At 35.6% G+C, this 24,591-nt stretch overlaps 4 protein-coding genes across 7 annotated transcripts in view; 2 read left to right on the top strand and 2 right to left on the bottom strand.

Moving 5' to 3' along the window:
- The window catches only part of LOC116770258 (transforming growth factor beta-1-induced transcript 1 protein), a 9,322-nt gene extending 2,444 nt beyond the window's left edge, over positions 1–6,878 (top strand). Inside the window, exons 2-6 of the mRNA XM_032661661.2 lie at positions 2,051–2,110; positions 2,823–2,996; positions 6,061–6,156; positions 6,242–6,376; positions 6,478–6,878. Coding sequence (XP_032517552.2) covers positions 2,051–2,110; positions 2,823–2,996; positions 6,061–6,156; positions 6,242–6,376; positions 6,478–6,552 — 540 coding nt within the window. The 3' untranslated portion in view covers positions 6,553–6,878. The remainder of the gene's footprint in view (positions 1–2,050; positions 2,111–2,822; positions 2,997–6,060; positions 6,157–6,241; positions 6,377–6,477) is intronic.
- Positions 1–14,101, bottom strand: part of LOC116770256 (uncharacterized) — a 23,146-nt gene extending 9,045 nt beyond the window's left edge. Inside the window, exons 1-15 of one of the 2 annotated variants that reach the window (XM_061527987.1) lie at positions 14,026–14,101; positions 13,099–13,225; positions 12,776–12,879; positions 12,161–12,284; positions 11,684–11,776; positions 11,489–11,594; positions 10,815–10,938; positions 10,357–10,473; positions 9,190–9,339; positions 9,009–9,098; positions 8,852–8,924; positions 8,503–8,593; positions 8,301–8,393; positions 7,625–7,718; positions 7,162–7,554 (exon numbers count right to left, since the gene is read on the bottom strand). In XM_061527987.1, the coding sequence (XP_061383971.1) occupies positions 7,162–7,554; positions 7,625–7,718; positions 8,301–8,393; positions 8,503–8,593; positions 8,852–8,924; positions 9,009–9,098; positions 9,190–9,339; positions 10,357–10,473; positions 10,815–10,938; positions 11,489–11,594; positions 11,684–11,776; positions 12,161–12,284; positions 12,776–12,879; positions 13,099–13,225; positions 14,026–14,064 (1,818 nt within the window). In that variant the 5' untranslated portion in view covers positions 14,065–14,101. Of the gene's footprint in view, positions 1–7,161; positions 7,555–7,624; positions 7,719–8,300; positions 8,394–8,502; positions 8,594–8,851; positions 8,925–9,008; positions 9,099–9,189; positions 9,340–10,356; positions 10,474–10,814; positions 10,939–11,488; positions 11,595–11,683; positions 11,777–12,160; positions 12,285–12,775; positions 12,880–13,098; positions 13,226–13,306; positions 13,424–14,025 lie in introns of those variants that run through there. The other variant, XM_032661657.2, reaches the window with a different exon arrangement.
- Positions 13,787–22,218, top strand: LOC116770125 (uncharacterized). Of its 3 annotated transcripts, none has more exons than XM_061527989.1 (11): positions 13,787–13,806; positions 13,939–14,056; positions 16,738–16,906; positions 17,403–17,476; positions 17,794–17,912; positions 18,019–18,178; positions 18,707–18,831; positions 19,373–19,467; positions 19,576–19,680; positions 19,770–19,889; positions 20,264–22,218. In XM_061527989.1, exons 1-11 carry the CDS (start codon positions 13,802–13,804, stop codon positions 20,323–20,325), a joined length of 1,152 nt encoding a protein of 383 aa, XP_061383973.1. In that variant the 5' UTR covers positions 13,787–13,801; the 3' UTR covers positions 20,326–22,218. The 3 variants fall into 3 exon arrangements, with proteins under 3 accessions (XP_061383973.1, XP_061383972.1, XP_061383974.1); XM_061527988.1 differs by having other exon boundaries at positions 18,019–18,241; XM_061527990.1 differs by lacking the exons at positions 13,787–13,806; positions 13,939–14,056 and adding an exon at positions 15,759–15,901 and having other exon boundaries at positions 18,019–18,241.
- On the bottom strand, positions 21,859–24,591 carry LOC116770257 (uncharacterized). The gene is made up of 5 exons (XM_032661660.2): positions 24,284–24,591; positions 24,034–24,200; positions 23,713–23,855; positions 23,124–23,299; positions 21,859–22,698 (listed from the first exon to the last, which is right to left on the bottom strand). The coding sequence occupies exons 1-5, from the start codon at positions 24,397–24,399 to the stop codon at positions 22,305–22,307; spliced, it is 996 nt and encodes a 331-aa protein (XP_032517551.2). The 5' UTR covers positions 24,400–24,591; the 3' UTR covers positions 21,859–22,304.

Below are 24,591 nucleotides of genomic sequence, written 5' to 3'. Positions count from 1 at the left end.
GTATTTGTGTAAAGATAATATACAAAAAAACATCATTAAATACATCGAACGTCCACTTATTTTTATTTAATACTATATATTAACTATTATATAATATATCAACCATACTAAGTATATAAATATGTATTGCACATACGAGTACGTAATGTTTATGAAGCTGACAGTAAACAGAGTCAACAAGTCGATAAAACTTTGAGACGCTGATGAAGCCATAAATTATTGAAACTATCGCTTACTTTTGACGAACTAACTGACGAACATATTATATATATATGATACAATAATCTGACAAACAAACTTCTCTAGCGAACCAATCGATACGGAACATTCTGGTAACACGTCTTGTCCAAGGATTACGATTAACATTACACTTAATAAAAGCCATTATAACGGCGGTGATACATTTGTTATAAATTAATAATTATTATGACACATACATGTATTGATATGAAATGATACGGATGGTGTGATTGCAACTTTACAGAATTACGTTTCCGTATGTTTATCGCAGTAACAGAACGATTATCAGCAATTTAACACAACTTGCTGGTCATGTGTGATATAAAGCTAGATGCAATCCCCGGTTTTGTTTATAAGGAACTCATGTGTTATAGTTTTGTACGTCAGCGACAAATTTCAGTGACAGACACACAAACATACTGAGCATTGAACAATAAAATATAAGTAATTAGTTTCACAAATATCTAGTTATTGCAACTGTATGAAGGAGTGACATTGACGCTCGCGAACTAACATCTACCATAGAGCCACCACTCGCTAGTGATTGACAATATATGATCAATTAACAGAAATGAATTGTAGTTATTTAAAATATATATATTATACGTGATACAGAACAAAAATGGTTAAAATATATTAATACACAAATTAAATGATAGCCAACATACAGAGACATCAGCACGGGTCTCCCTCACACTAAGTAAGATGCGTTACGAGTTTTATCACTTCTATGCCATCGCAAATGAGTATCGACTTAGGTTTACAAACTATAAACTACTAACTCTCCGTCTTTAGTGTTACAAAACAAACTCGTAGTATTTCAGCGTTCCATGTCATGTATAGCTAACCTTGACCTCCTCACACTGCGGAGGTCCAGCTCCCAGCCATCACAAGCGGTAGCAGTCCATATCACATTCATCACACAAGCTTCATTGTTCCACAACCAAAAGAGGCACAAGACGGTCATATGTGACGATACGTCACAGATACAATATATAACATATTCTATAAATATATTTATAGTTTAGCCCACTGACACGGTATTGGAATTAATTTGATATTAATTAATATTACAACCTAGTATTTTTTTGCGTCAGTATGAAAAGTTCCCTGTTAAACAAACAGTCACTATGTTACAACTAATTAATAATATTGAAAGTAAAACGACTAGGTAAATAATTACATACAACTAGCCATTATAACTGCTAGATAAATAACTACGGAGCACGCTTAACAATCAATTATTTGAATGACGACGAAATGAATCTATTAAAAAGATGTTTTACTTTTATTACCAATATTAATTTATATTAAAAATCAAGGCTTTAAAAGTTATTTTTCCAATCGATGTTTTATTGACGGCAACGTTTTTATCTGCTTCGACGTATATTAGCTATTTAATTTATATTTTATTATTTCACAATAAGATGCCAAACGTCTATTGTCACCGGTAACGCTATCGGTGCTATCAGTATACAATATTTATCAATCACCGAAGTGATGTCACAGTTGAGGGTAAGCACGAAATAACACTTATCACACAGATAGGTCGCATGGGCTCTAGTGATGTTACAAACGTGTTTAAATTAAGAAAAATCTCGATTATAATGATTTTTTAAATACTTAGAATTGGCGAAATCACGATTACTGGAACCGAAACTACGGTTGGGAAAATATTGTTTAATTATTCACTGATTAATTCAACTTTATAATAATTTGACTTTGTTTACGAAATATACTGTGTTATGTATGAATGTCAGCATTGAATATAATCTTATATTAAAAAATAAAAATATTTCTTTTGTTTCAGTCAACCAAAGACGGAGGGCCGGTCGTTTGTAACAGCTGTAATGGTGCTATCCAGGGCAGAGTGAGTTAACATTGACTTATACACAAGAATATAATTAAAAATTGTATATTTTTTAGATATGTTACAAGATTAATGAAAATTTTTTTTTAAATAAAAAAATATATGTCAAATGATAGAAAATACACTCGTAGATGCAACGTACGATGCACCCGTCATGAACACTGTACGAGTATAATATATTAATATTGTTGCTAGCGTATAGTAATGTCACATATTTTTTTATATCCACGTATATAGTTTCCACGTTCGTTGTTTACACATTTTTATCGACAACAATAATGAATATAATATATCGATGATCGGTGATAACGAGATTATGGTGTCGTGTGCACAATTATACGACTGATAATGTAGGTACTTGTATTTTTTTGTTTTTTAATGGAAAAAGAGTTGTACCAAACATATGTACCTTTATTATAATATTAGTTTTTGACTTAACTGTAATAGAAAACGTATAAACAGTCAGTCCAACCGTTATGTAGCAATTAATCAACACTTTTATTAATTATTTATCAATGGTTTGTTTGTAAGACACACCGTTTCAAGACCGGTGCCTTATTTGGTGACGTGAGTCACACTGAGGTGTCAACTGCCCATATAAGACATATCTCATTAAAATCTATTAGAAATTAAACTAATAATGACTGTTTAATCACTTGCTCTATAACGATCAGCCCTACATCCAAAAACAATTAAATGTACCTTATTCCAGATAGTGACAGCCCTGAACAAGAAGTGGCACCCGGAGCACTTCACCTGCAACACCTGTCACAAGCCTATAGACGGAGCCAAGTTCCACCAGCACGACGGAGGTATACACTGCGTCATCTGCTACGCTAAATATCACAGCCCGAGGTGCCATGGGTGTGGGGATCCCATCACTGATGTGAGTAACAACATTGACTATACTATTGAAAGCATTCACCATGCACCTTATGATGAAGATGCCCATAGCTCTTGTAAGACGTTTAGAAACACCCGGGGTCCGATCAATACCCAGGAATTAAAAAAATTTGAGACCTCCAAATGCGTAGGTCTTATCTAAAATCATTAGGTCAAGAATAATATACAATTAAATTACAAAAAAATAATTATTTTGCAACAACTAATTGATTTATTCATTATTAATCTACAACATTTAGATATTATTAAAGTGTTACGCTCGTGGACCTTCATTGTTTGATAAAAATACGTATCATGCTCCCGGTTCCGGCATAACAAAATGTGAGACACTACTACCCCGACTTACAGACAGTTTACGTGACAAATATATGATGATGTACAAAAAAAATATATTCAATAAGGGCAAGAAAGACTTTGATGGCAGTTATATTAGTTAAAACATACGCGAATATTAATATATTATTTGTTCGTAACCAAAAATGTACATGTATTTGTGGCATGACTAGTTGGTGTTTGGGAAGAATATGAGAGAATCGTTGTCATGAGGTGACGTCACCGGCTCCAAATATAGCGGATACAGAGTTGACCCACGCAAGTTTGACAAACAAAAAAACACTAATATCATTGACAAGTGTATGAGGTACAGTTAAACATAAGCCCATTGAATAGAAGAGATCAAAAGAGAAGGAAACTACGCAGGATTATAATGTGCATCACAGCTCTTTATAGTACAACTAACTGAATCTATATTCATATTTGAGATAGCAAATAATAACCACAGTAGCCATAAACAACGGTAATTACAAGTGACCTTCCATCATCGACTACGGTGACTCACTCACAAGATGTCAAACGTATAATGGAAAAAAAAACATTCTACATTATGTATAGCAACCACTCATTAAGAGGAAGCGACGAAACAAAATCATTTGGTGATTTAATATGAGACCCGAGCCTTATAAGGTCCCGGACCACCGCTCAAAACCTCTCGGTGGAGTGAATCATGACTCCTACAAAATAATAATATATCTGAACACTGCTTCGATACGCCAAATAAAACGCTCACAATGTAATACGTCTTATGTTATACAAACACGCAGAAACTACTGAGCGAATTTTAATGAAACTTAACAATAATATAGCTCATATAAAAGAATGATATTTACACTGCGCATCACCAGATATATCATGTAGTTCCGCCACGTACTTTTATCACATATCACTACCGGCGCGTTCTGTATGAAGTCACGTGACATGGACAAGACATTTACTCATCACCGAAACTTAATGTGGACGGAGTCACGTGAAAATCTAGTTTTATATGAATTCTATAACAGAATCTTCAAATAACTTCTTAACATCGGAATTGTGTTAAATATCTTAAGTGGGTGTTGGCGTGTTAGTGAATTGTCATCGTCTAGTTATAATAAACATGGGATTTATTTAAAGACACAACATCACTTCACTGTTACAGAGATCTTATACATACGTACGTACATACAAACAATGTTATATGTATTTATATATATGGGGTTTTTACTCGAAATGCAGACATAGATACAATATTGAATAAAATGCATAGGTCTGATTAAAATAACCTCTGGATGAAAGTGGCGATGTGCTCATGAGCATGTATTGCAATGTATATGAGAATCTTGTATGTAATGAACAAATACTATGTTGTTGAGAATAAAGACACTCGGCGACTTTTTATTTTTTCATAAACAGGATGATGTCATCTGATACAATGAGAGCTATTTACGGAACAGTGGAGACACACACACAGACACATATACGCGCACACACACACACACACACACACACAAGATGACGTCTATTAAGGAAACAGAACGGGAACTAAAGCATTATTATTTCCGAAAAGCTTTCCTTTATTAACCGCACGTACGTAGATGTATACACATAGACCTATAGTCTATACGTTAAAACGGACAGTATCTAGTTTGGTGTTGAGAACTTGTACTAAATGATCGGTTTCAATTTCAATTTAACAAATTTTCACTAAAAGAACATAAAAGTATACACGATACTTATATTATCTTTTTCAAATTATTGTCCGCCTGTTCGTTCCGCCCGTCTCTGGACCGGATGGATCGATTCTGATGGGAAATTCGCCTCCGGGCAGGTTATATCATAAGCATTAACTAATGTCATTATTCTACAATAGTAGAAACACGAGAATATAAGGACGGACGGACGGACAAAGTCGTGTCTTGCGATACAACTCTTGCCAACAACATATAGTTGTAATTCAGAGCAATAACTTCATTTCCTTAGACTTATTCAATACATCTCATCACATCATCTCTGACTACCGATCTCCACGACTTTTCGTTGGTTCACATATGTTTTTTTCCAATATTTTAATGCTGAAACAATTAATTTGTAAGTCAGATTGTCTCGTTTTCTAGTTATCTGCCTTCAACACACGCGGGATTTGTAAAGTGCTTGTGCTCACGTCATGGGGTCATTTACAGGGGGTTTAATTTTTCTGATAAGCGGATCCAGAGTGTTATACGGTAGCAGACATTTATACAAACAGTTGTCTCTTACATTAAACTCCGTAGTTTATAAATGTATCATGTCGCATGTAACACGTTTGATGTATCTTTAAGTATTTCATTATAAGCGAGTGTAAATCCCTCTTTCTCTTGGTCATTTTTAAATACTTTTTGCTAAGCACATTTTAAATAACTGTCAGTTGGTCAGGTAGACCGCACACCTTTAGTATCATTTGCGAAGATCTCATGATTCGAAAGTAAATATTGTATAATTTTTTTGCTTTAATTAGAGTTATTTTAGTCGGAAAAAAGAACTTTATTATTGAAAACCATGAATTTTACCAACGGACTATATCCCTCACCCAGCTCAGGGGATCTGATTGATATATGACATGACAGGACAGGGTCTACTAGTTAGTTATAAGAGGAATAATATTAATATCCCAACTTACAATAACAATCAGAATGTTCTCGTATTGATAAATCAATATTACTACGTATCAACGTGTGTATGTCTGTATGTTCCAGCGTGTGATCCAAGCTCTGGGTGTGTCGTGGCACGCTCACCACTTCGTGTGTGGTGGCTGTAAGAAGGAGCTCGGAGGAGGTGGCTTTATGGAACAGGTAATGAACACTTGTTGATATCTACAATGTTCTGTGTCCCTGGTCTCGTCTATATTTTCTCTTACACCCCCCCCCTCTCCCCCAGGCCGGTCGTCCATACTGCTCGTCCTGCTACGCGGACAAGTTCGCAGCGAGATGCGCCGGCTGCTCGTCCCCTATTGTGGACAAAGCGATCATCGCGCTCGATAACAAGTGGCACCGCGACTGCTTCACTTGCACCGTCAGTATTACGATAATATTTAATCTAATATATGATTCGAGATATTAATATTATTATCAAGATATCGGAGTCGTCATTATTATATTTGTTAAAACTTCCAGAAATGCCGGAACCCAGTAACCGACTCAACGTTCTCTGTGCTGGACAACAAGCCGCTGTGCGGTAAATGCGCTTGAGGGCCTCGATGACGTCACAACCCCCCTACCCCAAAGTGCACGCACACAACACACACCTTATACAACACTAAACTCAAACAATACCGAGTCTATACATCGGGGTCGCGCCGCGTGCTGGAGAGCTGTCGCATACTATTTATGTTTTAATTATATTTAAGTGCTGTTATTTCCTATTTATTAAAAGCTTCTTTATATCACAAAGACATGTAAATAATATTATTTTTTTATTAATAACACACAGCTTACAAACGTATCACCTGTAAGCGATAACGTCTCGACGTTCGTTCTCTGCTACATGAATTCTTCAATAAATAATATATTTTTACTATCCGTCTATCATTTCATAAACAATTTAGGTTTGATGTGTCTTAAGGTCTGGTTAGTGCGTTGTAATATGATCGGTTCGAGATGGAACCAGGATTTACAAGTGATGCCTCGCAATAAACTTGTGATCTTTGAAGTTTGTTCCATATATTTGTTGCTTTGAAGCATACAGAGGTGATTAAAATTGTTACATAATTGTATGGCTATAAATTGTAATTTTTTTTCACTAATATATATACATATATTTGGTGGACTGTGTATGAACATGTTATAAATAAAACTCACCTTAGTCATCCTCTCTTCTTCTCTCTTAGTTCTCTCCGTTTCCTTGGCGTCTTCTCTACTACTCCCGACCTCCACATGACCAGTGGGACATCTCTCTCTTTCCCCCGTTTCCTGTTTCACATCTTTCATCTCCCTCGCGGGGCTCCTTCTGTCGCTGGTGGGTGTGTGTTCCGCCTGCCTGCGGCCCTCAGTCTTCGGTTCGCTGAGACTCCTGCTCGTATCCTTCCCGCCCGTCTCCCCCTTCCTGTTATGTTTCGTATTCTCCCCTACTATTCTGTTACTATAGAGCCGGACCCGCGGCGTCGTCTCCCTGCTTATCCTCCTCGGCGTCGTGTTCCTACTCCCCGGGCTCAACATGGGACTGCCTTCGTTGCTGATATGGCTGGACGCACACTGGAAGTCATTTCTTTTATGAGATGTCTCTGCATTCATTTGTAAATGTTGTGAATGTGTCCACACTCACCGCCACGGTCTCAACCATAGTCGGCACGTCCTGGTCGCGGGGCACACGCGGGCGAGGCAACGAGCTCGGAGCGCGCATCAATGGACGACGGCCGCTGACGGAACGATCACAGTTAATACTAAGACGGTGTGTCAACATCATGGTATAAAAACTATGAAAGCTACAATAACTAACAATAATTAATTGTTAGTTACTGTTAGTTACTGTAGCTGTTAAATCTTCACTGATTTGAATTCAGCTTAACGTGCAAAGACTTATTATCGGTGGCTACAACTTGGTGAAAAACATCTCATCAGCCTTAACACGAGCGCAAATTAACCAACCTATTAATAATATATTAGTATTCTATATAAAACACTTTGGAAAGTTTACGCAGGGTGAGTTCGCTTTAAGTCATGCCTCATCTTTTTATCAGCAGGCCATCATTTCCTTCCAACTATACAATGGACGTCTTCAAGGCAAGAGTGAATAAGCTGTTCCCCAGAGAGTGCGTTCACTATTAAGGCTTTTTTATCAACTATCCAGTTCAAACAAAAAATATATATATTTTAAACAAAACGATCAAATTTCAATAACACATGGCGTAAGAGCACAGCGGAAACACCATCGAAAAAGTCCTATTTAGAATAACAATTCATACCATATCTGCGTTTGTGAAATTCTATGAAAAAACTACCTCGTCAATTTCTTCGGGGTTTTATTTTGAGTTTCTTTTTCAGCGACCTGTTTTCCTTTAGCGCCGATGCTCGCTTGCTGCCTGGACGTCCCGCTGTCATATACATTGAGCGATTTACACAAAAAGAGTAACATGTGCCAAGACAAGTACCCAAACATGGATAACATTAGTATCTGATGCAGTTTAGGTACAGTGGGATAACCTGGAGTGTTCCCGGGAGCTGGTGGACTTGTGCAGTGTGAACCTCGTGTCCAGGGAGTACATGGACAGGCGAGCCTCGGCCGCGGACAACACTGAGACATAAACACTCGTATGAGTATATTTGAATATCCACTACTTCATGATATTCAGTCATTCTCAACTTATTGAATTCAACCATCACATTTAGCTGCCCCCCCCCCCCTATCGTATGTACGTTTATTACCTACCATGAATGAACAATCTCTAAAACTCTCATATTTACTGAATAACATTCAATACGCTTTGTGCGACATTAAATTAGTTTCATAGCTTTCGCGAATCGATAGAATCCAACACGTAATATTAGTTACATGATCTCCCCGACCTGGTCCAGCTGCCGACGGACTTCTTACTCACTCTTGACTTCCGAGTCATAGACACGCTCTGAGGAAGAGGAACATTATAAAGGTAGTGCCGGGAACTATACGCATTGTATCCACAGGGTATGTGTGTTTCTGTATATCTCACCGTGTCCACCGTACTGTGCATGTAGTCCGTGACCTTGGCCTCGTACTCGTCCAGCGTCTCCATGAGTTTCCCGCACGTCTCGTCCATCGCCTGTAAAGATATAAACGGTACAGCCTGTATACACAGTACCAACTACCAACATCATTATACGGTATGTGCATAATATACTGTATATACCAACATCAATGTACAGGGTGTCCGCGGCGCCGAGTCCCCTGGGCCGCGCGGCCTCGCTGGCCACCGTGACCTGGCGCGCCGCGGACGAGACGCCGCGCAGCACCGACACGCACTCACACACACACGCCGTCTGAGGGACCGCCTTCACGAACACCTGCGCACGGCTGGAGGGTAAGCGGCGGCTGGTCCTGGGCCCGGCCACACTGGCCGAGGCGGCGCTGGCGGCGACCGGTCCAAGATGCGTCTGTTTACTTTCCATAGATGGCGCTTCTAACAATTTTCCCAAATCATACCTCCAATGAAATTATATGTTAATATCTCTCTCTCACGTCGAGTAAAATATTTAAAAAAGTATATAAGAAAATAACAATATAGGTAATGAGAGATTATTTGTGTGTATGGAGTGCTCGTGACCAGCTGGCGTGGGTTTATCAAGCTGTATTAAACTACAAACACTTCCTGGACGCCATATCATAAGAATCATTTAACCGCTGAACGCTGTGCGGTGGATAGCGTCGTCATGTGTCACACACCTTTATTACTTGTTAAAGGGTTTCTTTATTATCTCGAGAGTTATTTTGAAAATAGTATACATAGAAATAATAAATCAAAACTAAAACATCCTCAGTTTTTGAATACAGTTCACAGCTATAACGAATAGATGTCTTAAGATGTCTAGCATCTATCGTTAACCTTTCTTTAGCTGGTGATAAATTTAATAATTTGAAACCTTGTACTAAAATAACTAAATATATGAACGATCAGCTAAACATCCTGAATGAGACGGCTCAGGGGACGAAGGGAAGGCATGAGGGGCGGGGCGTGTGAATTGTGATATACACGAGGTATACACACCAGACATATCTCAAGACATGTGACGTCACATCGGTTTTTAAATTACAATTGTATAAATTGAATCTAAACAAATTCGATTACTTACTTTCTTTTATTTTATTTTTGTATATATATTTTAATTTATTAATTACCGTTTTAATTAATACTCGTTCACGTCACATGCCATTTGTAAGTCAGTTATCGATAAGGTAAATTTATCTACAGATATTCCTCTTCATCTTGCGGAACCATTATGTATAAATTACGAAGTTACGTGTTCGTTAAAGGGGTGAGTAACTATGTAAATGCATCGTGTTACGTAGTGTGTCACACGTGCCTGCAGAGCGTGCAGGAGGTTGCTATGTACCGAGGCGACTCTACATAGCTGTGCCTGGAAGTGTGTCCGAGCGGCGAAAGGTAGAGCCTTACTGTTGTTCCGCTCTATGTCGGATATCTGTAATAATAACATACCTATTTAAAGGCAAAAGTACATATTTTAAATAAAACCAATATTTCCGGATTTATTACGCGTTTTTTTTTACATATTTTAAACAAAATATCCCGACGTTTCTGTTACTTCGCAGCACCCGTGATCACGGGCGGACGGTATGAAAAATATTTTTTTTTCTCCAAATTTTTTACTTAAGTTAGTTTATTTAACGAAGGCTTTACAAATGTTCGATTAACAAAGAAGAGTACTGCGGCTGCATAATTAATGACACGCGAATTTAATCTCAACGTCATAGTTATGTTTCAGTTAATATTAACTAGTTACATGCTACTATATACAGCGACCTGTCTCTGTAGCTGGTACAGGTGTATCCTCTGGTACCTGGAGCTGAACTCCTTGGCTCTCTTCATGGCGCCTGGCAGGGCTGCCGGGTCTATATCCAGGACGGGCACCAGGGACAGAGTCGACCTGGTACAGTAACACTCCTCAATAGTCAATACAACAAGGAAGTCAGTGCGGACATTAGGACAGCTATATACCAGCTACAAATATATATCTTAACGACTATTTCCTTAACATTATTATTAAGACCAGCTGTCTCCGGCAACTTCCCCCTTATAGTAAACCAACTTGATATTTTAGAAATTCAGCCAATAATAGAACATATCGTTGAAAAGAGAACTGCCTCGTTTTTGAAGTCTGTTAAAGAGTAACCTAAGTTAATTTTCACGACATCACGCGCCCCCAGCTCACATTACCATGCGATCAACATCCCCGACCGGAACAAACAGACGCGGTGACAAACATTTTACGATATAAATATTGTACAGGTATACTGTCATATTAATTGAGTGAAAAGCTATTGATTTGTGATTACAAACTGAAGTTGTAGAAATAACTCTATTGGAGTCACAAGGTCATAGATAAACAACTCTGTCACAGTCAAGAAGTCATAGGTAAACAACTCTGTCAGAGCCACACGGTGATATGTAAACAACTCTATAAGAGTCACACTCACATAATATTGTTAAGCTCGTCGATGATCTTCATCCGCAGGTCCTTTATTTTAGCGCAATATATACTGCCCTCGATGACGTCAGAGACATTCTCGTTAGAAGATTTCCCTGGGACATGAAAATATAGTTTTTGTGTTGAAATCATGTCAAAATATATAATATACAAAACATAGTTTATATATATATATATATTTTACCATCAGTAGATATTTTATCGGGTGAGGGTACATCTCTCTCCCTCACAGTGAGTGGAGGACTCATTGAGTCATTCAGTAATTCATCTTCGGGACCTGAAATGCATGCTAATAGTAAAACATATCACCTAACCTTATGTACTGTTCTAAACTGGCAACACTTTAATGCAATCAATATATTACAGTATTATTTAACTTACTCTTCATATACATAAGCTATGTTCACAAACAACGAAATACAGATAACAAAACTCTAATTATAAAACACATATGTATATATAAATTCCAATATTCTATTCTTATGTAATGTCTATATACCGAGTGCATTCTGTTCTTGTCTAATCAAATAATATACAAAGAAGTTTTAAAATTAAATTATAATAATTAAAAAATATACAGCAATATATTCTAATGTATATAAAAAACATGTAACAAATTATTCATAGTGTAAGTGTTATATATTCTGTATAAGCAGCTCACCGGACACATCGTCATCATCTTTCTCATCGTCATATGTATTGATGTCTTCTTCCGAGTCTTCAACGAAGGTCACCACGTGCTGGTTGTTAGGAGGTTCAACTTGGACTGCCGGCTGCTCCTTTAGCTTAGAAAATAAAAAATAAACTATTGAAATGACTTTATCCATAAAAAAATCTACTTAACATGTGTTGGAATGAAAAAATCTTAGAATAACAGAAATAGTACATATTTATTTCTTACAAAACAGCACAGATCTTAAATGAAAATGTCTTCGGATCAACTCTTGTAAGTATTATTGATAAATTTTCCACCATTCTTCTAATTACTCTGCTGTAAGTTATTTTAGTGATTCGTGTTACTGAACTGATGTTGAGTCAAAATTACAAAACAAATAAATGTGTATTAATCCTATAATTAATATAAATATCAATATCACTGATGGAAACAGAACTGGCTGAAAGCTTTTTGCTTTTTAAAATGAAAACTTTACTATTAATAGGAAGATAGTGTCAAAGAGGCTGGTTTTTGAACTTTAAATACACAAAAAATAAATAACTTCTAAAATAATAAATATGTAATGTATAGATATTATTTGTTACAATTATTACAACCTACTTCTAATTCTTCTATTTTTTCTTGTCTCATCTTCTGTAGTTCTGAGTCAAGGAGTTCCTTGATACATTCTTGCGGCAGCCGTTCCACAAACTGATAAGGATCATCTAGAATAACAGGCAGATAAGTATAGACATCACTGTTTGATAAGTTTTGAGGCAGCAAGACTGGAGACTGCATTAACATTATTTTCTAACCAAAATTCCGTACACATATAAATAATTAATCAAATTTAAATGTTTCAATCATAATAAAACAATGAATATGCTGAGAGCTGAAGTATCAACAACACTTAAATAATATACTTCAAATGAAATATGGGTCACCTTTACATAAGCTGTGAACAATATCTTGTTCTTTTACAAATTCCTCCCAAATCTTTTGCTCCTGATGTTTGAGCCGTTCCCGTCTCTCGGCTTTCCATGTTCTCTCTAAATCTTCACTCTCTACGAACTAAAATGTATGTGTGATAATTGAAAGCATTAAGGCAGTATTTAACGCCTTTCCTTAGATACACATTATTACTCAGAATACCTTTAATTCGACAACTTCAACTTTATTTTCTGGCATAAATGAAAATCCTCTGACGCAAGTTTCCATTTGATAATATACTGAGTATAAAAATAAATATAGAATATATAAAAAATATAAAAAATTATCAGTAGTTGTAGAAATATTTTTAAATGCTTCAATAAATTCAAAATTATCCAACTCAGTTGAAATTACAAGCTCTTGTTTTGTTTGTAGATATTTAAATTTGACGGCTGACCGGAAGTCATTGATATCGGATCCCCTTACCAGTAAGGTAAAATATAAATTAAAATGAGGTATTATATATATTATTCGTTTTTAACTAGAATTCGTATAAAAAGTACCAAGAAATCAATATTTTATAGTAGCAATCTCTAAATACACAAATTACCAATATATAAGACAAAGAACAAATAGATCTCATATTTCATTTTTTAATTAGTGGTTACCAAGCAACAAATCGTTTAAATTTTATCCACTAGTAAAGTCTCTAAAACTATGATGTACGTTTTGTAATTAGTCTCTTGTACTGAGTTTAATTATAATTAATATCACTACAATAAAATACTATCACTTGATCATACTTTTATAATACAATATTTTTTAAATTATGTTTTAAGTTGTTTGTTGTGTAGTCCGTCAGTGATGGGAGCGCCATCGTTACCTTCGGTGCTGCCACTGGCACGACATTTCCCTCAGTGGAGCCGAACTGCGATACTCACCATTACCAATGGAACATCAGAGACCGATGAGGTAAACATGAGGAATCATAAGAACCATTTTTGATGTACCAAAAAAAAATTATGTTTAAATAAGAGCGTCTTTTAATTAATAGAAAAAAACAAAAGCGATATAATATAATAATAATAATTTTTATTCTTCCATCTAAATTATACAATGATAGCATTTGTGTTAAAAGTATTCTAAAGAATTTGTAAGTTTTTGCGCTTTATAAAGATTTTGAATTTGGCGCCTGACAGTTTCAAAGAGCAAAGAATGAAGTTGCAATATATCTTATAAACAAGAGCGGTAAAAAGTTAAATTAATTATAGATAGTCAAAGACATTCTAGATACATATTAGTATGTTTATACCTATGAAGAGGAAAGCCTACGCTGGCATTTAATTTAACTAAGTGTTTTAAACAAGGGCACGTCCTCTCAAATGTCAAACATTAACCTTTATTTTCTTTAAGACCTTCGACATGATATATTTTGCATTTTCCTGCTAAGTGGTCTGTTAGGCTTATTACTTTGGTCTTTCATATTGTTTGTTACAATAGCATAATAAATGAGAAATATCGCTAGAACTACGTGACCTTACAATGATCCTCTCAAAATTTTATCATATCATAATTATCAAATTGGTAAAAAACGTGATACGTAAATATGACGGATTTTGGGAAATCTTTTTTAGGAGCAAATCATTAGCCGCCATAATAATTTATGTAACTGAGTGCTTTATGTCGAATATGTACACTCAATGCACTTTTTATTAGTAACGAGAACTTTTAAATGCAATCAAATTGTGACGTCATAGTAAATTACTAAATGTATTCATTGGAATGGCATTAACTGACGGTGTCCCACTTCCATTTCGATGGTATCGTGTCTATATCAATATGTACTTTAATTTATTTCTAGGACATGTCAGTGTTTGATGTCGCTAATGGTAAGCTCATTATTATTTAAATTCTTTATGATAATAAGTATGAAACACGAAGGTAGAGTTATGTTTTATTCCTTGTCCGTTTGTCTGTCTTTACTCAGATTTATTTAACAGTGTCACAATATAATGTAATAATGTGTATTCCTCGTTGGATTCAAAGATCTAGGATTATTAATATTTCTCCTTCCTGTCATCTGCAAGCGATGACTCGGATTGCAATATTTATATTTACTGGTTTTTATTTGCATTCTAGTTTTAAATTTGACTTTTAACAAATAAAGAATACAGGAGTAAACTATAGGAGTAAATTTTGATCACTTTAAGTATCTACTATATTTAAATACATTTTTATTAAACTTGAATATCATCGTAGAATACTACATCTCTCGTAATTATAATATTATCCAATCTTCAGACATATGTAATATATATTATATATTAAATAATTTAAATACTGTAATGTACAAACAGTTAAATTAAATAAAAGTCGCCGATGTAATGTATACCTAGTGAGTAGTGCGAGGAGTGAGGCAAGGTTGGCAGCGCGCCACCGTCAGCGTCTGTTAGACAGAATCTCGTGAGTCACGAAGACCTGTGCGTCTGCGCGATCGATACTCCGGCCCCCTGCACACCCTCAGTCCCCAGTGCTCGCTCCTCACTGCACCTGTAACAGAATGATGTGATAAAGAAAATAAGCGCCTTCCAAAGTCAATTCAAGGTCGTAGAGTTAGTCTCCAGCGTGCTGTGTTGTTAATGTTTGTTGTTATTCGTGAGCCCGCTGTTGGTTTCACAAATGTCTGTCAGCCTGTGCGGTGAGCGAGCGCGTGTGTTGCCTTAGATCACAACAAAGGTGTCACAGTGAAGCTCGCTTCGAGTACAGGAGATGGCTTCCAAAGTACTCGTGCCGACGGCTCCGTTTGCCAAATTACAGGTAGGCCTCTTATACTAATGTATGTATATACGTCTTTATATTTTGTTCTTACGAAAGTCAATAAATAATATTTTAAAATATTCTCCGATCGATTGGATATTTTTTGTATTTTTATTTTCTTATATATATATTAATATTATATTAAATAACGATGTACATTGTTTACTTAATTTAATTTTAGCGACGAGATGAAGTCGTTAATATTATATTTTTCTTTTATTATTTAAAAATGCTTTTAATTCTTTTCTTTAGCACCATAAAAATTAAAACTAACAACTATGGAAAATAAAAAATATATAAACATACGTTCAAGCAAAACAAAGAGTCTGGCGGTCGTTGACTTCATGGGAAATTTATAGAATATTCATTGGGTTTTCCCCTCCTTCTGCTGAAGTACCTTTTATTATTCAAATACATTATTCGACATTCGTGTAGATCATTTTCCTGAGAGAGGAATGACATCTCTAGCCATTGTTATTGATAACAATATTCACGTTACTCATAGTGTCAATAATAATGTACCTAGTTCTATCGTCCTTAGCTAATCTTAGATTGCGTAGGATAGTTGAGTCACTATGGAATCAAGTTTATATTTAGATAATAAATCTAATAAAAAGATAATTCATTATTGGATTTTCTAAAGCTTAATCTACGTGGTTTGTTTTAAAGTTTTATTGTGTGTTTTGGTCAGGCTTTGAGAAATTACGTCTTATTTTACAGTGTTGAAAGACTGCATCATCACTGCAGAATACTGCAACATCATTCGTCCCTCAAGTAAAAGGGAATTGTCTGAGTCATAATTTCTTTATATTATTGTAAGTTTTAAATAATTTCAGCTCAAGAAATCGTCTCCGGAGTCGACGACCAGCGGGTTGTTCATAACAGGTGATGCAGCGGCCCGCGTGGTTCACCTGGAGCACAGTGTGCGCTTCCTCCAAGAACAACATAGACTGATGCTGAGCGGACTCCACGCAGAGATAGAGGCCTTGAGAGAGAGAAATAGAGGTGAGCTACGGAGAGGATGAGCTATACCTACACATAAACTGCTAAAGAATTGTTATGTTTGTTAATTGCCTAATTTGATTAATGTCTATTTACTTAGCGTTACATGGATTATGTCTGCGGTTTTTAAGTTATAAATATATTAATCTATATGACACTCATATCGAAGTTACTAATTTATCCACCCGAATTATACTAATGAGAATGAAAAACGCACTTGACTATTTGCCATCACAATGTTTGTTACCAGGTTAATTGTTAGTCCGTGGACAAAGAAGTCTCACCTATTCTTAGGGATTCTATAGAAAATATAAGAAAGTCCCATATAGGCTTTGAAAAGTTTAAATCTCTTAAGCACAGTCGTAACCTATTCATGTGATTTAAGCTTACATTATACACATTTATATCAGAATTTGCCGGCCACTTTTGAGACACAACAAGCCACAGGGCCTATTGTTGAGCCTGATATGTGATTTATATATCTCCTGCTGTATTCCAGACTTGCAATTCCAATTAATATTCAACAAGGAGACGCCGAAGTCCGCTACGGCTGTCGAGGACGAAACTAATGAGGTCTGTGATCCTGTTTCAATCCATGAAGTATAGATTCATAATAAAAGTACCAAGAAATTTCGATTGCAGTAACATTGTTTAATTATATTAACAAGTTATTTATTGGAGCTATTTCTGTTATGCGATGGTAAATTATTTTATTTAAAATTTTGGTGTTTTCCTTTACTGTTTCAAAGATAAATAATTTGGATAACAATCTTAATTATTTGAGTTATCTTGTTTCGTGAGTTATTTAAAAAGTATATGTTACAAAATGTGATACGATCTGTTCCTTGATCTATAAAAAATTAACGGAAGGAACTGTTAATGTTATTCAGGAGCGTCTTCGTAAGGAGGTGAGTCGTCTGGAGCGAGAGGCGAGTGTGGCGCGGGGGGAGGCGCGGGCGGCCGGGGTCAGGGAGCTCCAGCTGCAGAGGTTACTCGACGAGCAGACTGAGTGAGTGAAGAGGATTGGGGGGGGGGATGATGAGAAGCAATCTTGAACGACACCTTGATGAGGTTTCTCACAATACTATGTAGTTAAACAACATTTTTAACCACAGAAAGCTGCGGGAGCTGGAGCTGCGTCAGGTCGGTGGGGTGACCCCGGGCGGGGGCGGGGGCGCGGAGGAGGAGAGCCGCGCCGAGCTGCGCGTGCGGCTGGCGGAGGCCGAGCGGCTGGTGCGGCGCCTGCGGGCCGACGCCGAGCGGCAGCGCAGAGAGGTACTCGGGGGCGCGGGCGTCACCAACCTACTGTTCGACGGTGCGGCCGCGCGACACGCGCACGTACGTTACCCGCGGGCCCTGACACTGCCCACCTCGTTACTGCGCTCTTGTTTCGCCCTCGCTCTCCTCGCCGGCCAGCTGGAGGCGGTGATGAAACAAAAGCCGCAGTAGCGTCTGCCGGCGCGGACGGGACGGTCGTTTCGTTTGTCGCGTCACAGTCACCGACTGGTCCATGTCGAGCTGTGTCTCTTCTCCGCGCCCTGTCTAGTATCTGTGTTCCCTCTCCGCGCCGTCGTACTCGCTTCTTGTATATTTGCTGCTCTCTCACACACATAATTTTGTCTCATTAAAAGCAAAAAGCTCATGTCGGTTTCTTACGCTCTGCTACAAGAAGAGGCTGATAGGGAAAGATTTTTATAATAAATACCATTGCTTACTACATGACGAGCCCACGCATGTCGTTTGTTACAACTGTGTACTGTGTCTCAGTATGTTACTGACGCGACCCTCTCCGTCTCTCTTCAGCTACAGTGTATGAAGAACTCTCTCCACGCGAGTCTGCGCGCCAGCGGCCTGGACGCATTAGGTTACCAGAATACTTATGCCTTTCCACCAGTATACGGCGAGTTTTGGAGAGAGCCGCTCAGAGAGTAAGACATATTTTATAGTTTTATAAGAACAGATATCTATTCTCTTTATTATGGATAAAAAAAGACACCGCAGCTCTTTATTTGTTCACCATGAGTATTTTTGTAATTCTAATAGATTCCACCTCCAACTTAATACGACGATTAACTATTATTAAATGCTTAGTTAGGTGTCTCCAATAGGAACGATAGTTCATTCGATGAAGCGACTGTAACGCTATGTATCGAAGTCGTAGGTTCAAAACCTGTTCTCGTCCTGAATTTTGTATTCTATATGAGTTATTGGATATTTTAAATTAATAACTCTGGAGTAATTAGATATCATACCGTAATTATAAATACAAACATAACTGGATATATAGCAGGTAGGTATAAAAATTTTTATTCTCGTATATATATTATATTGTGAGATGAGCTATGAACGTTATCGATGCACAACGTTTTCTAATTTCAATTAACGGAGTAGGTTTAAGGCTGATAACTGCGAAGTACTGATTGATATTTATATGAAAAAGAACTAATTTAAATTAACACGTTATTACAGAGAGTACAGTATGGGATCAAGAAATAGAAATAACAGAAGACCGCTGACACTGCCAGAGCTAAACTCTGCTGCACGTTCGACAGTGTATGCGAATAGTGAGTTATAGTTAGGCACTTAACTATATTAATCACTAATCAGTTCTATAAGTTGACACGAGTGACAGTTCTATAAGTTGACACGAGTGACATTTGTTTTTTTTACAGATCATACGCGCGTTCGAGGTTACGGTTACGACAAAAATAAAAAGAGTCAGCCAACAAATGGAGAAACAACAAACGGGAAGAATCCCGAAGACCCGGCGGCATCAGGTAACATAGCATATAAAAATATAAATATGTTTATAAAATTTTCCTTTTTTACATAATTAGGATCTTTTGTTTATTTTATTGAATTTCAGAAATGTCACGATTAAAAACAATAAAGAACGATAATTTAAATAGAACCAAAACGACTGAGCCATTGTCCACATACCCCGAGTTGAAAATAGTGGTAACTAAATTAATACATCACACCGACGGTGAGAACTAAATATATAGAACCGTTTGTCGTCTGTCATAAACATGAATGCATGTTGGGACTCGGGATAATGTTTTGGAATCGCTTTTAACGCTGTTTTGTTAACTTTCACGCTAACTAATACGAACCATCTGGTGTCAGCTTCATCATGGGAATCATTAACTTTCATCGATAATAATAAAAAACTAAATATTTTTTTTTAATATCATTTGAGTAATCCTATTTGCTGTGACTAACCGCTCATCAGCAAAATTTTAATTACCAGCATTTGATAAATCTTACTGTAATTGAAAAAGAATGAAATTAATTTTCTCCTTTGTATTGTGAATTAACCCTAATACTGATATAATACATATATTATTTGTTTGTCCTCAGTGAGCGCGGGCGAGTCTCGGTCGCGGCGTCGCACGCACCGCAAACACTCGGACCACACGTAGCCCCACAAAGCTCACAGCTGTAGCCGCACTCGCTACATATACAAATATCTTGTCTATTATCTTCTTTAAAATATATAATTATTATCGGCGTCGTAGTTGCTGAAATATCAATATTTGAATTTTGTTGGTCTCATATTTACGTGTACTTGAAAAGTAGGTAGACACCGCTAGATTAAATCAAATTTACTTTTTATTTATTTAATGGACCTGATCAGAACCAGCTTTGTATAACTACTGTGAGTTAGGAATAGGATAGGCTCTATGGATATATTAGCTACCGACACACATTCAAAGTTTTTTAGTTTACTGTGTTTATATTAATTGTTAATCAATGCTGTGAGTCTTTTCAGTGTATTAGAGTTAAAAATTGAATTTCGCCTTCCTTCCAATCACCAACAAGCACGATTTCATATCGGATATAAGCGCGTACCTCGGATAAATATATTAACAACAAATGTTCCCACTTGCCAGCCACTTCGGCGATTACAAGTACCAACTTGTAATCATCTTAGTCCACTGATTGTTCTCGAGTTTTCCATAAAAGTTATCTGATTAGCTTGCCTCGCATGTCAGTTTCTTTATAAAATTTATTACATGGCTTACATCCATTAAGTTTAATAATATTTCTTTATTATTAACCGAAGATTGTAAACATATATCAGATGTATCTGATTGAAAGACAAATCGGACAGTATTTTTATTAGTTAAAAAATCAAAAAGTTAACTTCACCTACCATGTCACCTTTTTATTAATGCCTCAATGACTACATGCCTCAGACTACTGAATTCTAAGTCTTTCCGTTACTGAACGATAAGTAGATGTCAGATTTGAACTTTGAAGTATAGTTAAAACTTAAATCGTTTTATCTCAAACTCTAGAACAGACTACGGCACTTTTCCTAAGGGCCGTTACGTTGAACATTATAAATAAAGTTACATTACATGCAATATCATTATATGCATCCTTAAAATGACATAAAATACTTTTTAAATATCTTACAACTCTGTATTAATCTCGATTTAAGTGTACTTTCTCTAAACATAGATTTCTTTACCACCTCTCTCAATAGATGAGTTTTACTAATTGTAAATCGTGTGTTTTAAGAAGATGAGTTAGTACATGTCTTAAGATCATTGATTGAAAGCTATAGAAACAAATTGTGTTATTTAGCTACGTTCGAATCTTAAGATCTTGAACGACATTTGTCGAGAATTGTGATAATTAAACTAATTAAAAGTGATTTCCTTAAATTAGAAATATGATAATGACGATTTAAAATAATATTAATATTATTTAATTGTTGTGTTCGTAAATAGAGACATGATAAAACATTTGTGATCAGTAAATTTTTATTGAAACATACTGAGAAGACAGAATTAGTGAAAAGAAAATTTGTAGTACATATATGTTCTTTTAGGGATCCTTTAAAATTTTTAAAAGCATAATGAATGAAAGCATTCTAAATAATATATTGACTAGAGATCAAATTAATCTATAAACCAATTTAAAGTGCCGAGATTAAAACATCAAAGTGAGCAAAAGATGGTTTTATTTATATGTTGCTTTAGTGATATATAATAAATGTGTATGAAATGTAACAATGCTCAACTGTCGACTGTCGGGAAAGGTTGACGGTCATTGTCATTCCAAAGGATGTAGTTTAAAACTAAGACTGCCATTTAGATTATTGTTTGCACAGTGTTATTAATGTCAACTTTAACATACACCAACGGGTTTGTCTTCATGATAGACGTTGGCGGTATCTGTAGATCTTGACTTTGCAAGTGATAGTGATCTGTGCGGACAGTTGGCTACACATGTGAGACACATACTAATCTGTAGCAGTAACAAGTTATCCAAATTAATATATTAATATATTTATTGCAAACAAATGTGTTTTATTTATCACATACGATTCAGTGTGTGATAATAACTTACACAAAATGAAAATGACTTATAAATATTAATGTTGGATTTATCAATTAATAACTTTACAGAATATTTCTCTATCACTACAGTAATTGTACATATTACCTAGCAACCACAGCACAGATTCACTTATAGGGTTACTGGCATCCAACAACTGTTTTAAAGACATGCCGTTCACAGATAAGTAATTCAAGATATAATCAAACCTTCCTGAGTTGGCTAACGTCCGTATTAAATAGACTAATTCACAATCCCATTCCTGTTTGCAATTTTGTTGTGACTCTATCAAAGACGTCACATTAATGAGAATTTTTTGTAACAATTGTTCGGAAATGTGTTCAGGGAAATTCTCATGACACGACAGTATGAAGAGAATCCGTGATGATGACATGGTTATGTCCAGTTCTGTAATCGTTTGCAGGATCTCTTGCAAGTGTTCTGGCCTGGAGGAAAATTTATGGTTTAAAATAATATTAAGTATAACTCTAAATGTAAAGTCATATTTTACCTGTGCCTTTATATTATGTACTATTTAAAAAGAGATAAGTATAGTATAGTATGTCATTTATTAAGAAATCTTTCAACTAAATATTCTAATATATTGTTATTTATGGATTCATTAATTTTATATTGATTGGAATTGATTTTAATTATTTTTGAATTTGGAATTCAATTTGCTATTCACAATAATAGCACATGGATTGGCTTGCTTCTCCAAATCAATGTCGCCCCTACTTACAATATTTATCATAAATGAGTATGAAAACAACTTCTTAAATATTTTAGTATACAGGAAGGCCTAATGACTATGTAATAATTGTCATTGATTATAATATTAATTGAATTATATCAGTAATATAATATTTACCTCAACTCATCTCTCAATTGATATACAAAGTGTAGCAGGGCATATAAAGCAGCGTTTTGAATGTCTTCATTTGTGTAAACTTTGCACAGTTTGTTTAGGGCTCCTTGAGTCACCAGAATTTTACATACTTTAACATCGGATCCGGCCAAATTACCCAGAGCCCAAGCACAGTTTACCTGACATTTTGCATCAATTAAGGTTACAATTGTCTATAAAAAACACTTATAATATGACACAATATTTAGATTGATGTTTTAAATTAGCAAATACTTATATATAAATAACACAAATTTTATAAATGTATAAATGAGTAACGATATACAAATGTTTGTTGCTTGGGGCAAACATTATTGTATTGATATTGATAATATTCTAAAGAATAGTAACTTAGAAATCAGATATAATATGCTATATGTATCCTCTGACAAGGTTGCAATAAAAAATTTGTGGAAATAATTTAGTAACAGTGCTCTTGGTTTAGATATGAACCGAATATTGGTAAAATTATAAATATTAAACTCGTTTAGATATAATTTAATTATATTTTACTAGTTTTGACTGCAAATTTAGGGTAGTTAGATATTCTCACAGCTAATTCCACAGTCAGGTTATCAAGCGAAGCATTCAGGTATGGTCCACCAGCTTTGGCTATGATGCTGCAGCTTCCGCTGTCCCCGAGAGACAGGTTACAGACACAACCTGCTGATATACACTGCTTTTTAATATCGGAACCTGGAAATATAATTAAAAAAATATGTTAACCTTATGTGTTACAATTATTTTTTGGTATAGGTTCTTGATCACTCAATTTTATGTTTGAATTTTTCACAATTCTTATCTTAACCTTGAGATAAATTTAAAATTATTTAATAATATTTATTTTGTTCAAAAACTACCATAATCTGCTTACATGTTAGTTCCCTAATAAGACCTCTTAAGGCACCATGCACATGTAAAAATATCTCCACATTTTTAGGATTCATAAACCCATTTTTGAGTATTTTCAATTCTTTAGCAGATATGGAAGACTTGGTATGTAATTTGTTTGATATTTGTGCTATTATTTCTGATGTGATTCTGAAATTAAGTGTTATAAATTAGTTGCTAGTTAAAGATTAACAATAGGTGTGTACATCTTTTTAGGTATTTTTTTTACTCACCCAATATCTTCTAGAGGACGATGGATATCACTACATTCATTTTTGTGTTTCCGACGATGAAAATTTATAAAATTTCGTGTACTTTCTCGCATATAATTAAGTGACTGGTTTTCCATTTTAAGAATTAATATTTTGCTGGCGGTTCAATATTCACAGTTTTAAAGGTATACGGTAACACTTTAAAGGTATACGATTAAGCCGAGAAATTATAAGCCAAAGTCATGTTGTAATTTCTGAGACACATAGATACTTGTAAATAATGCAGTTGTTCTGTTGTCATATTTTTATTTAAATTATTTTTGAACTTA

Source organism: Danaus plexippus (genome assembly GCF_018135715.1).
Source record: "Danaus plexippus chromosome 13 unlocalized genomic scaffold, MEX_DaPlex mxdp_40, whole genome shotgun sequence".
NCBI lineage: Eukaryota > Metazoa > Arthropoda > Insecta > Lepidoptera > Nymphalidae > Danaus > Danaus plexippus.
This window is presented reverse-complemented; position numbering and strand designations above follow the sequence as displayed.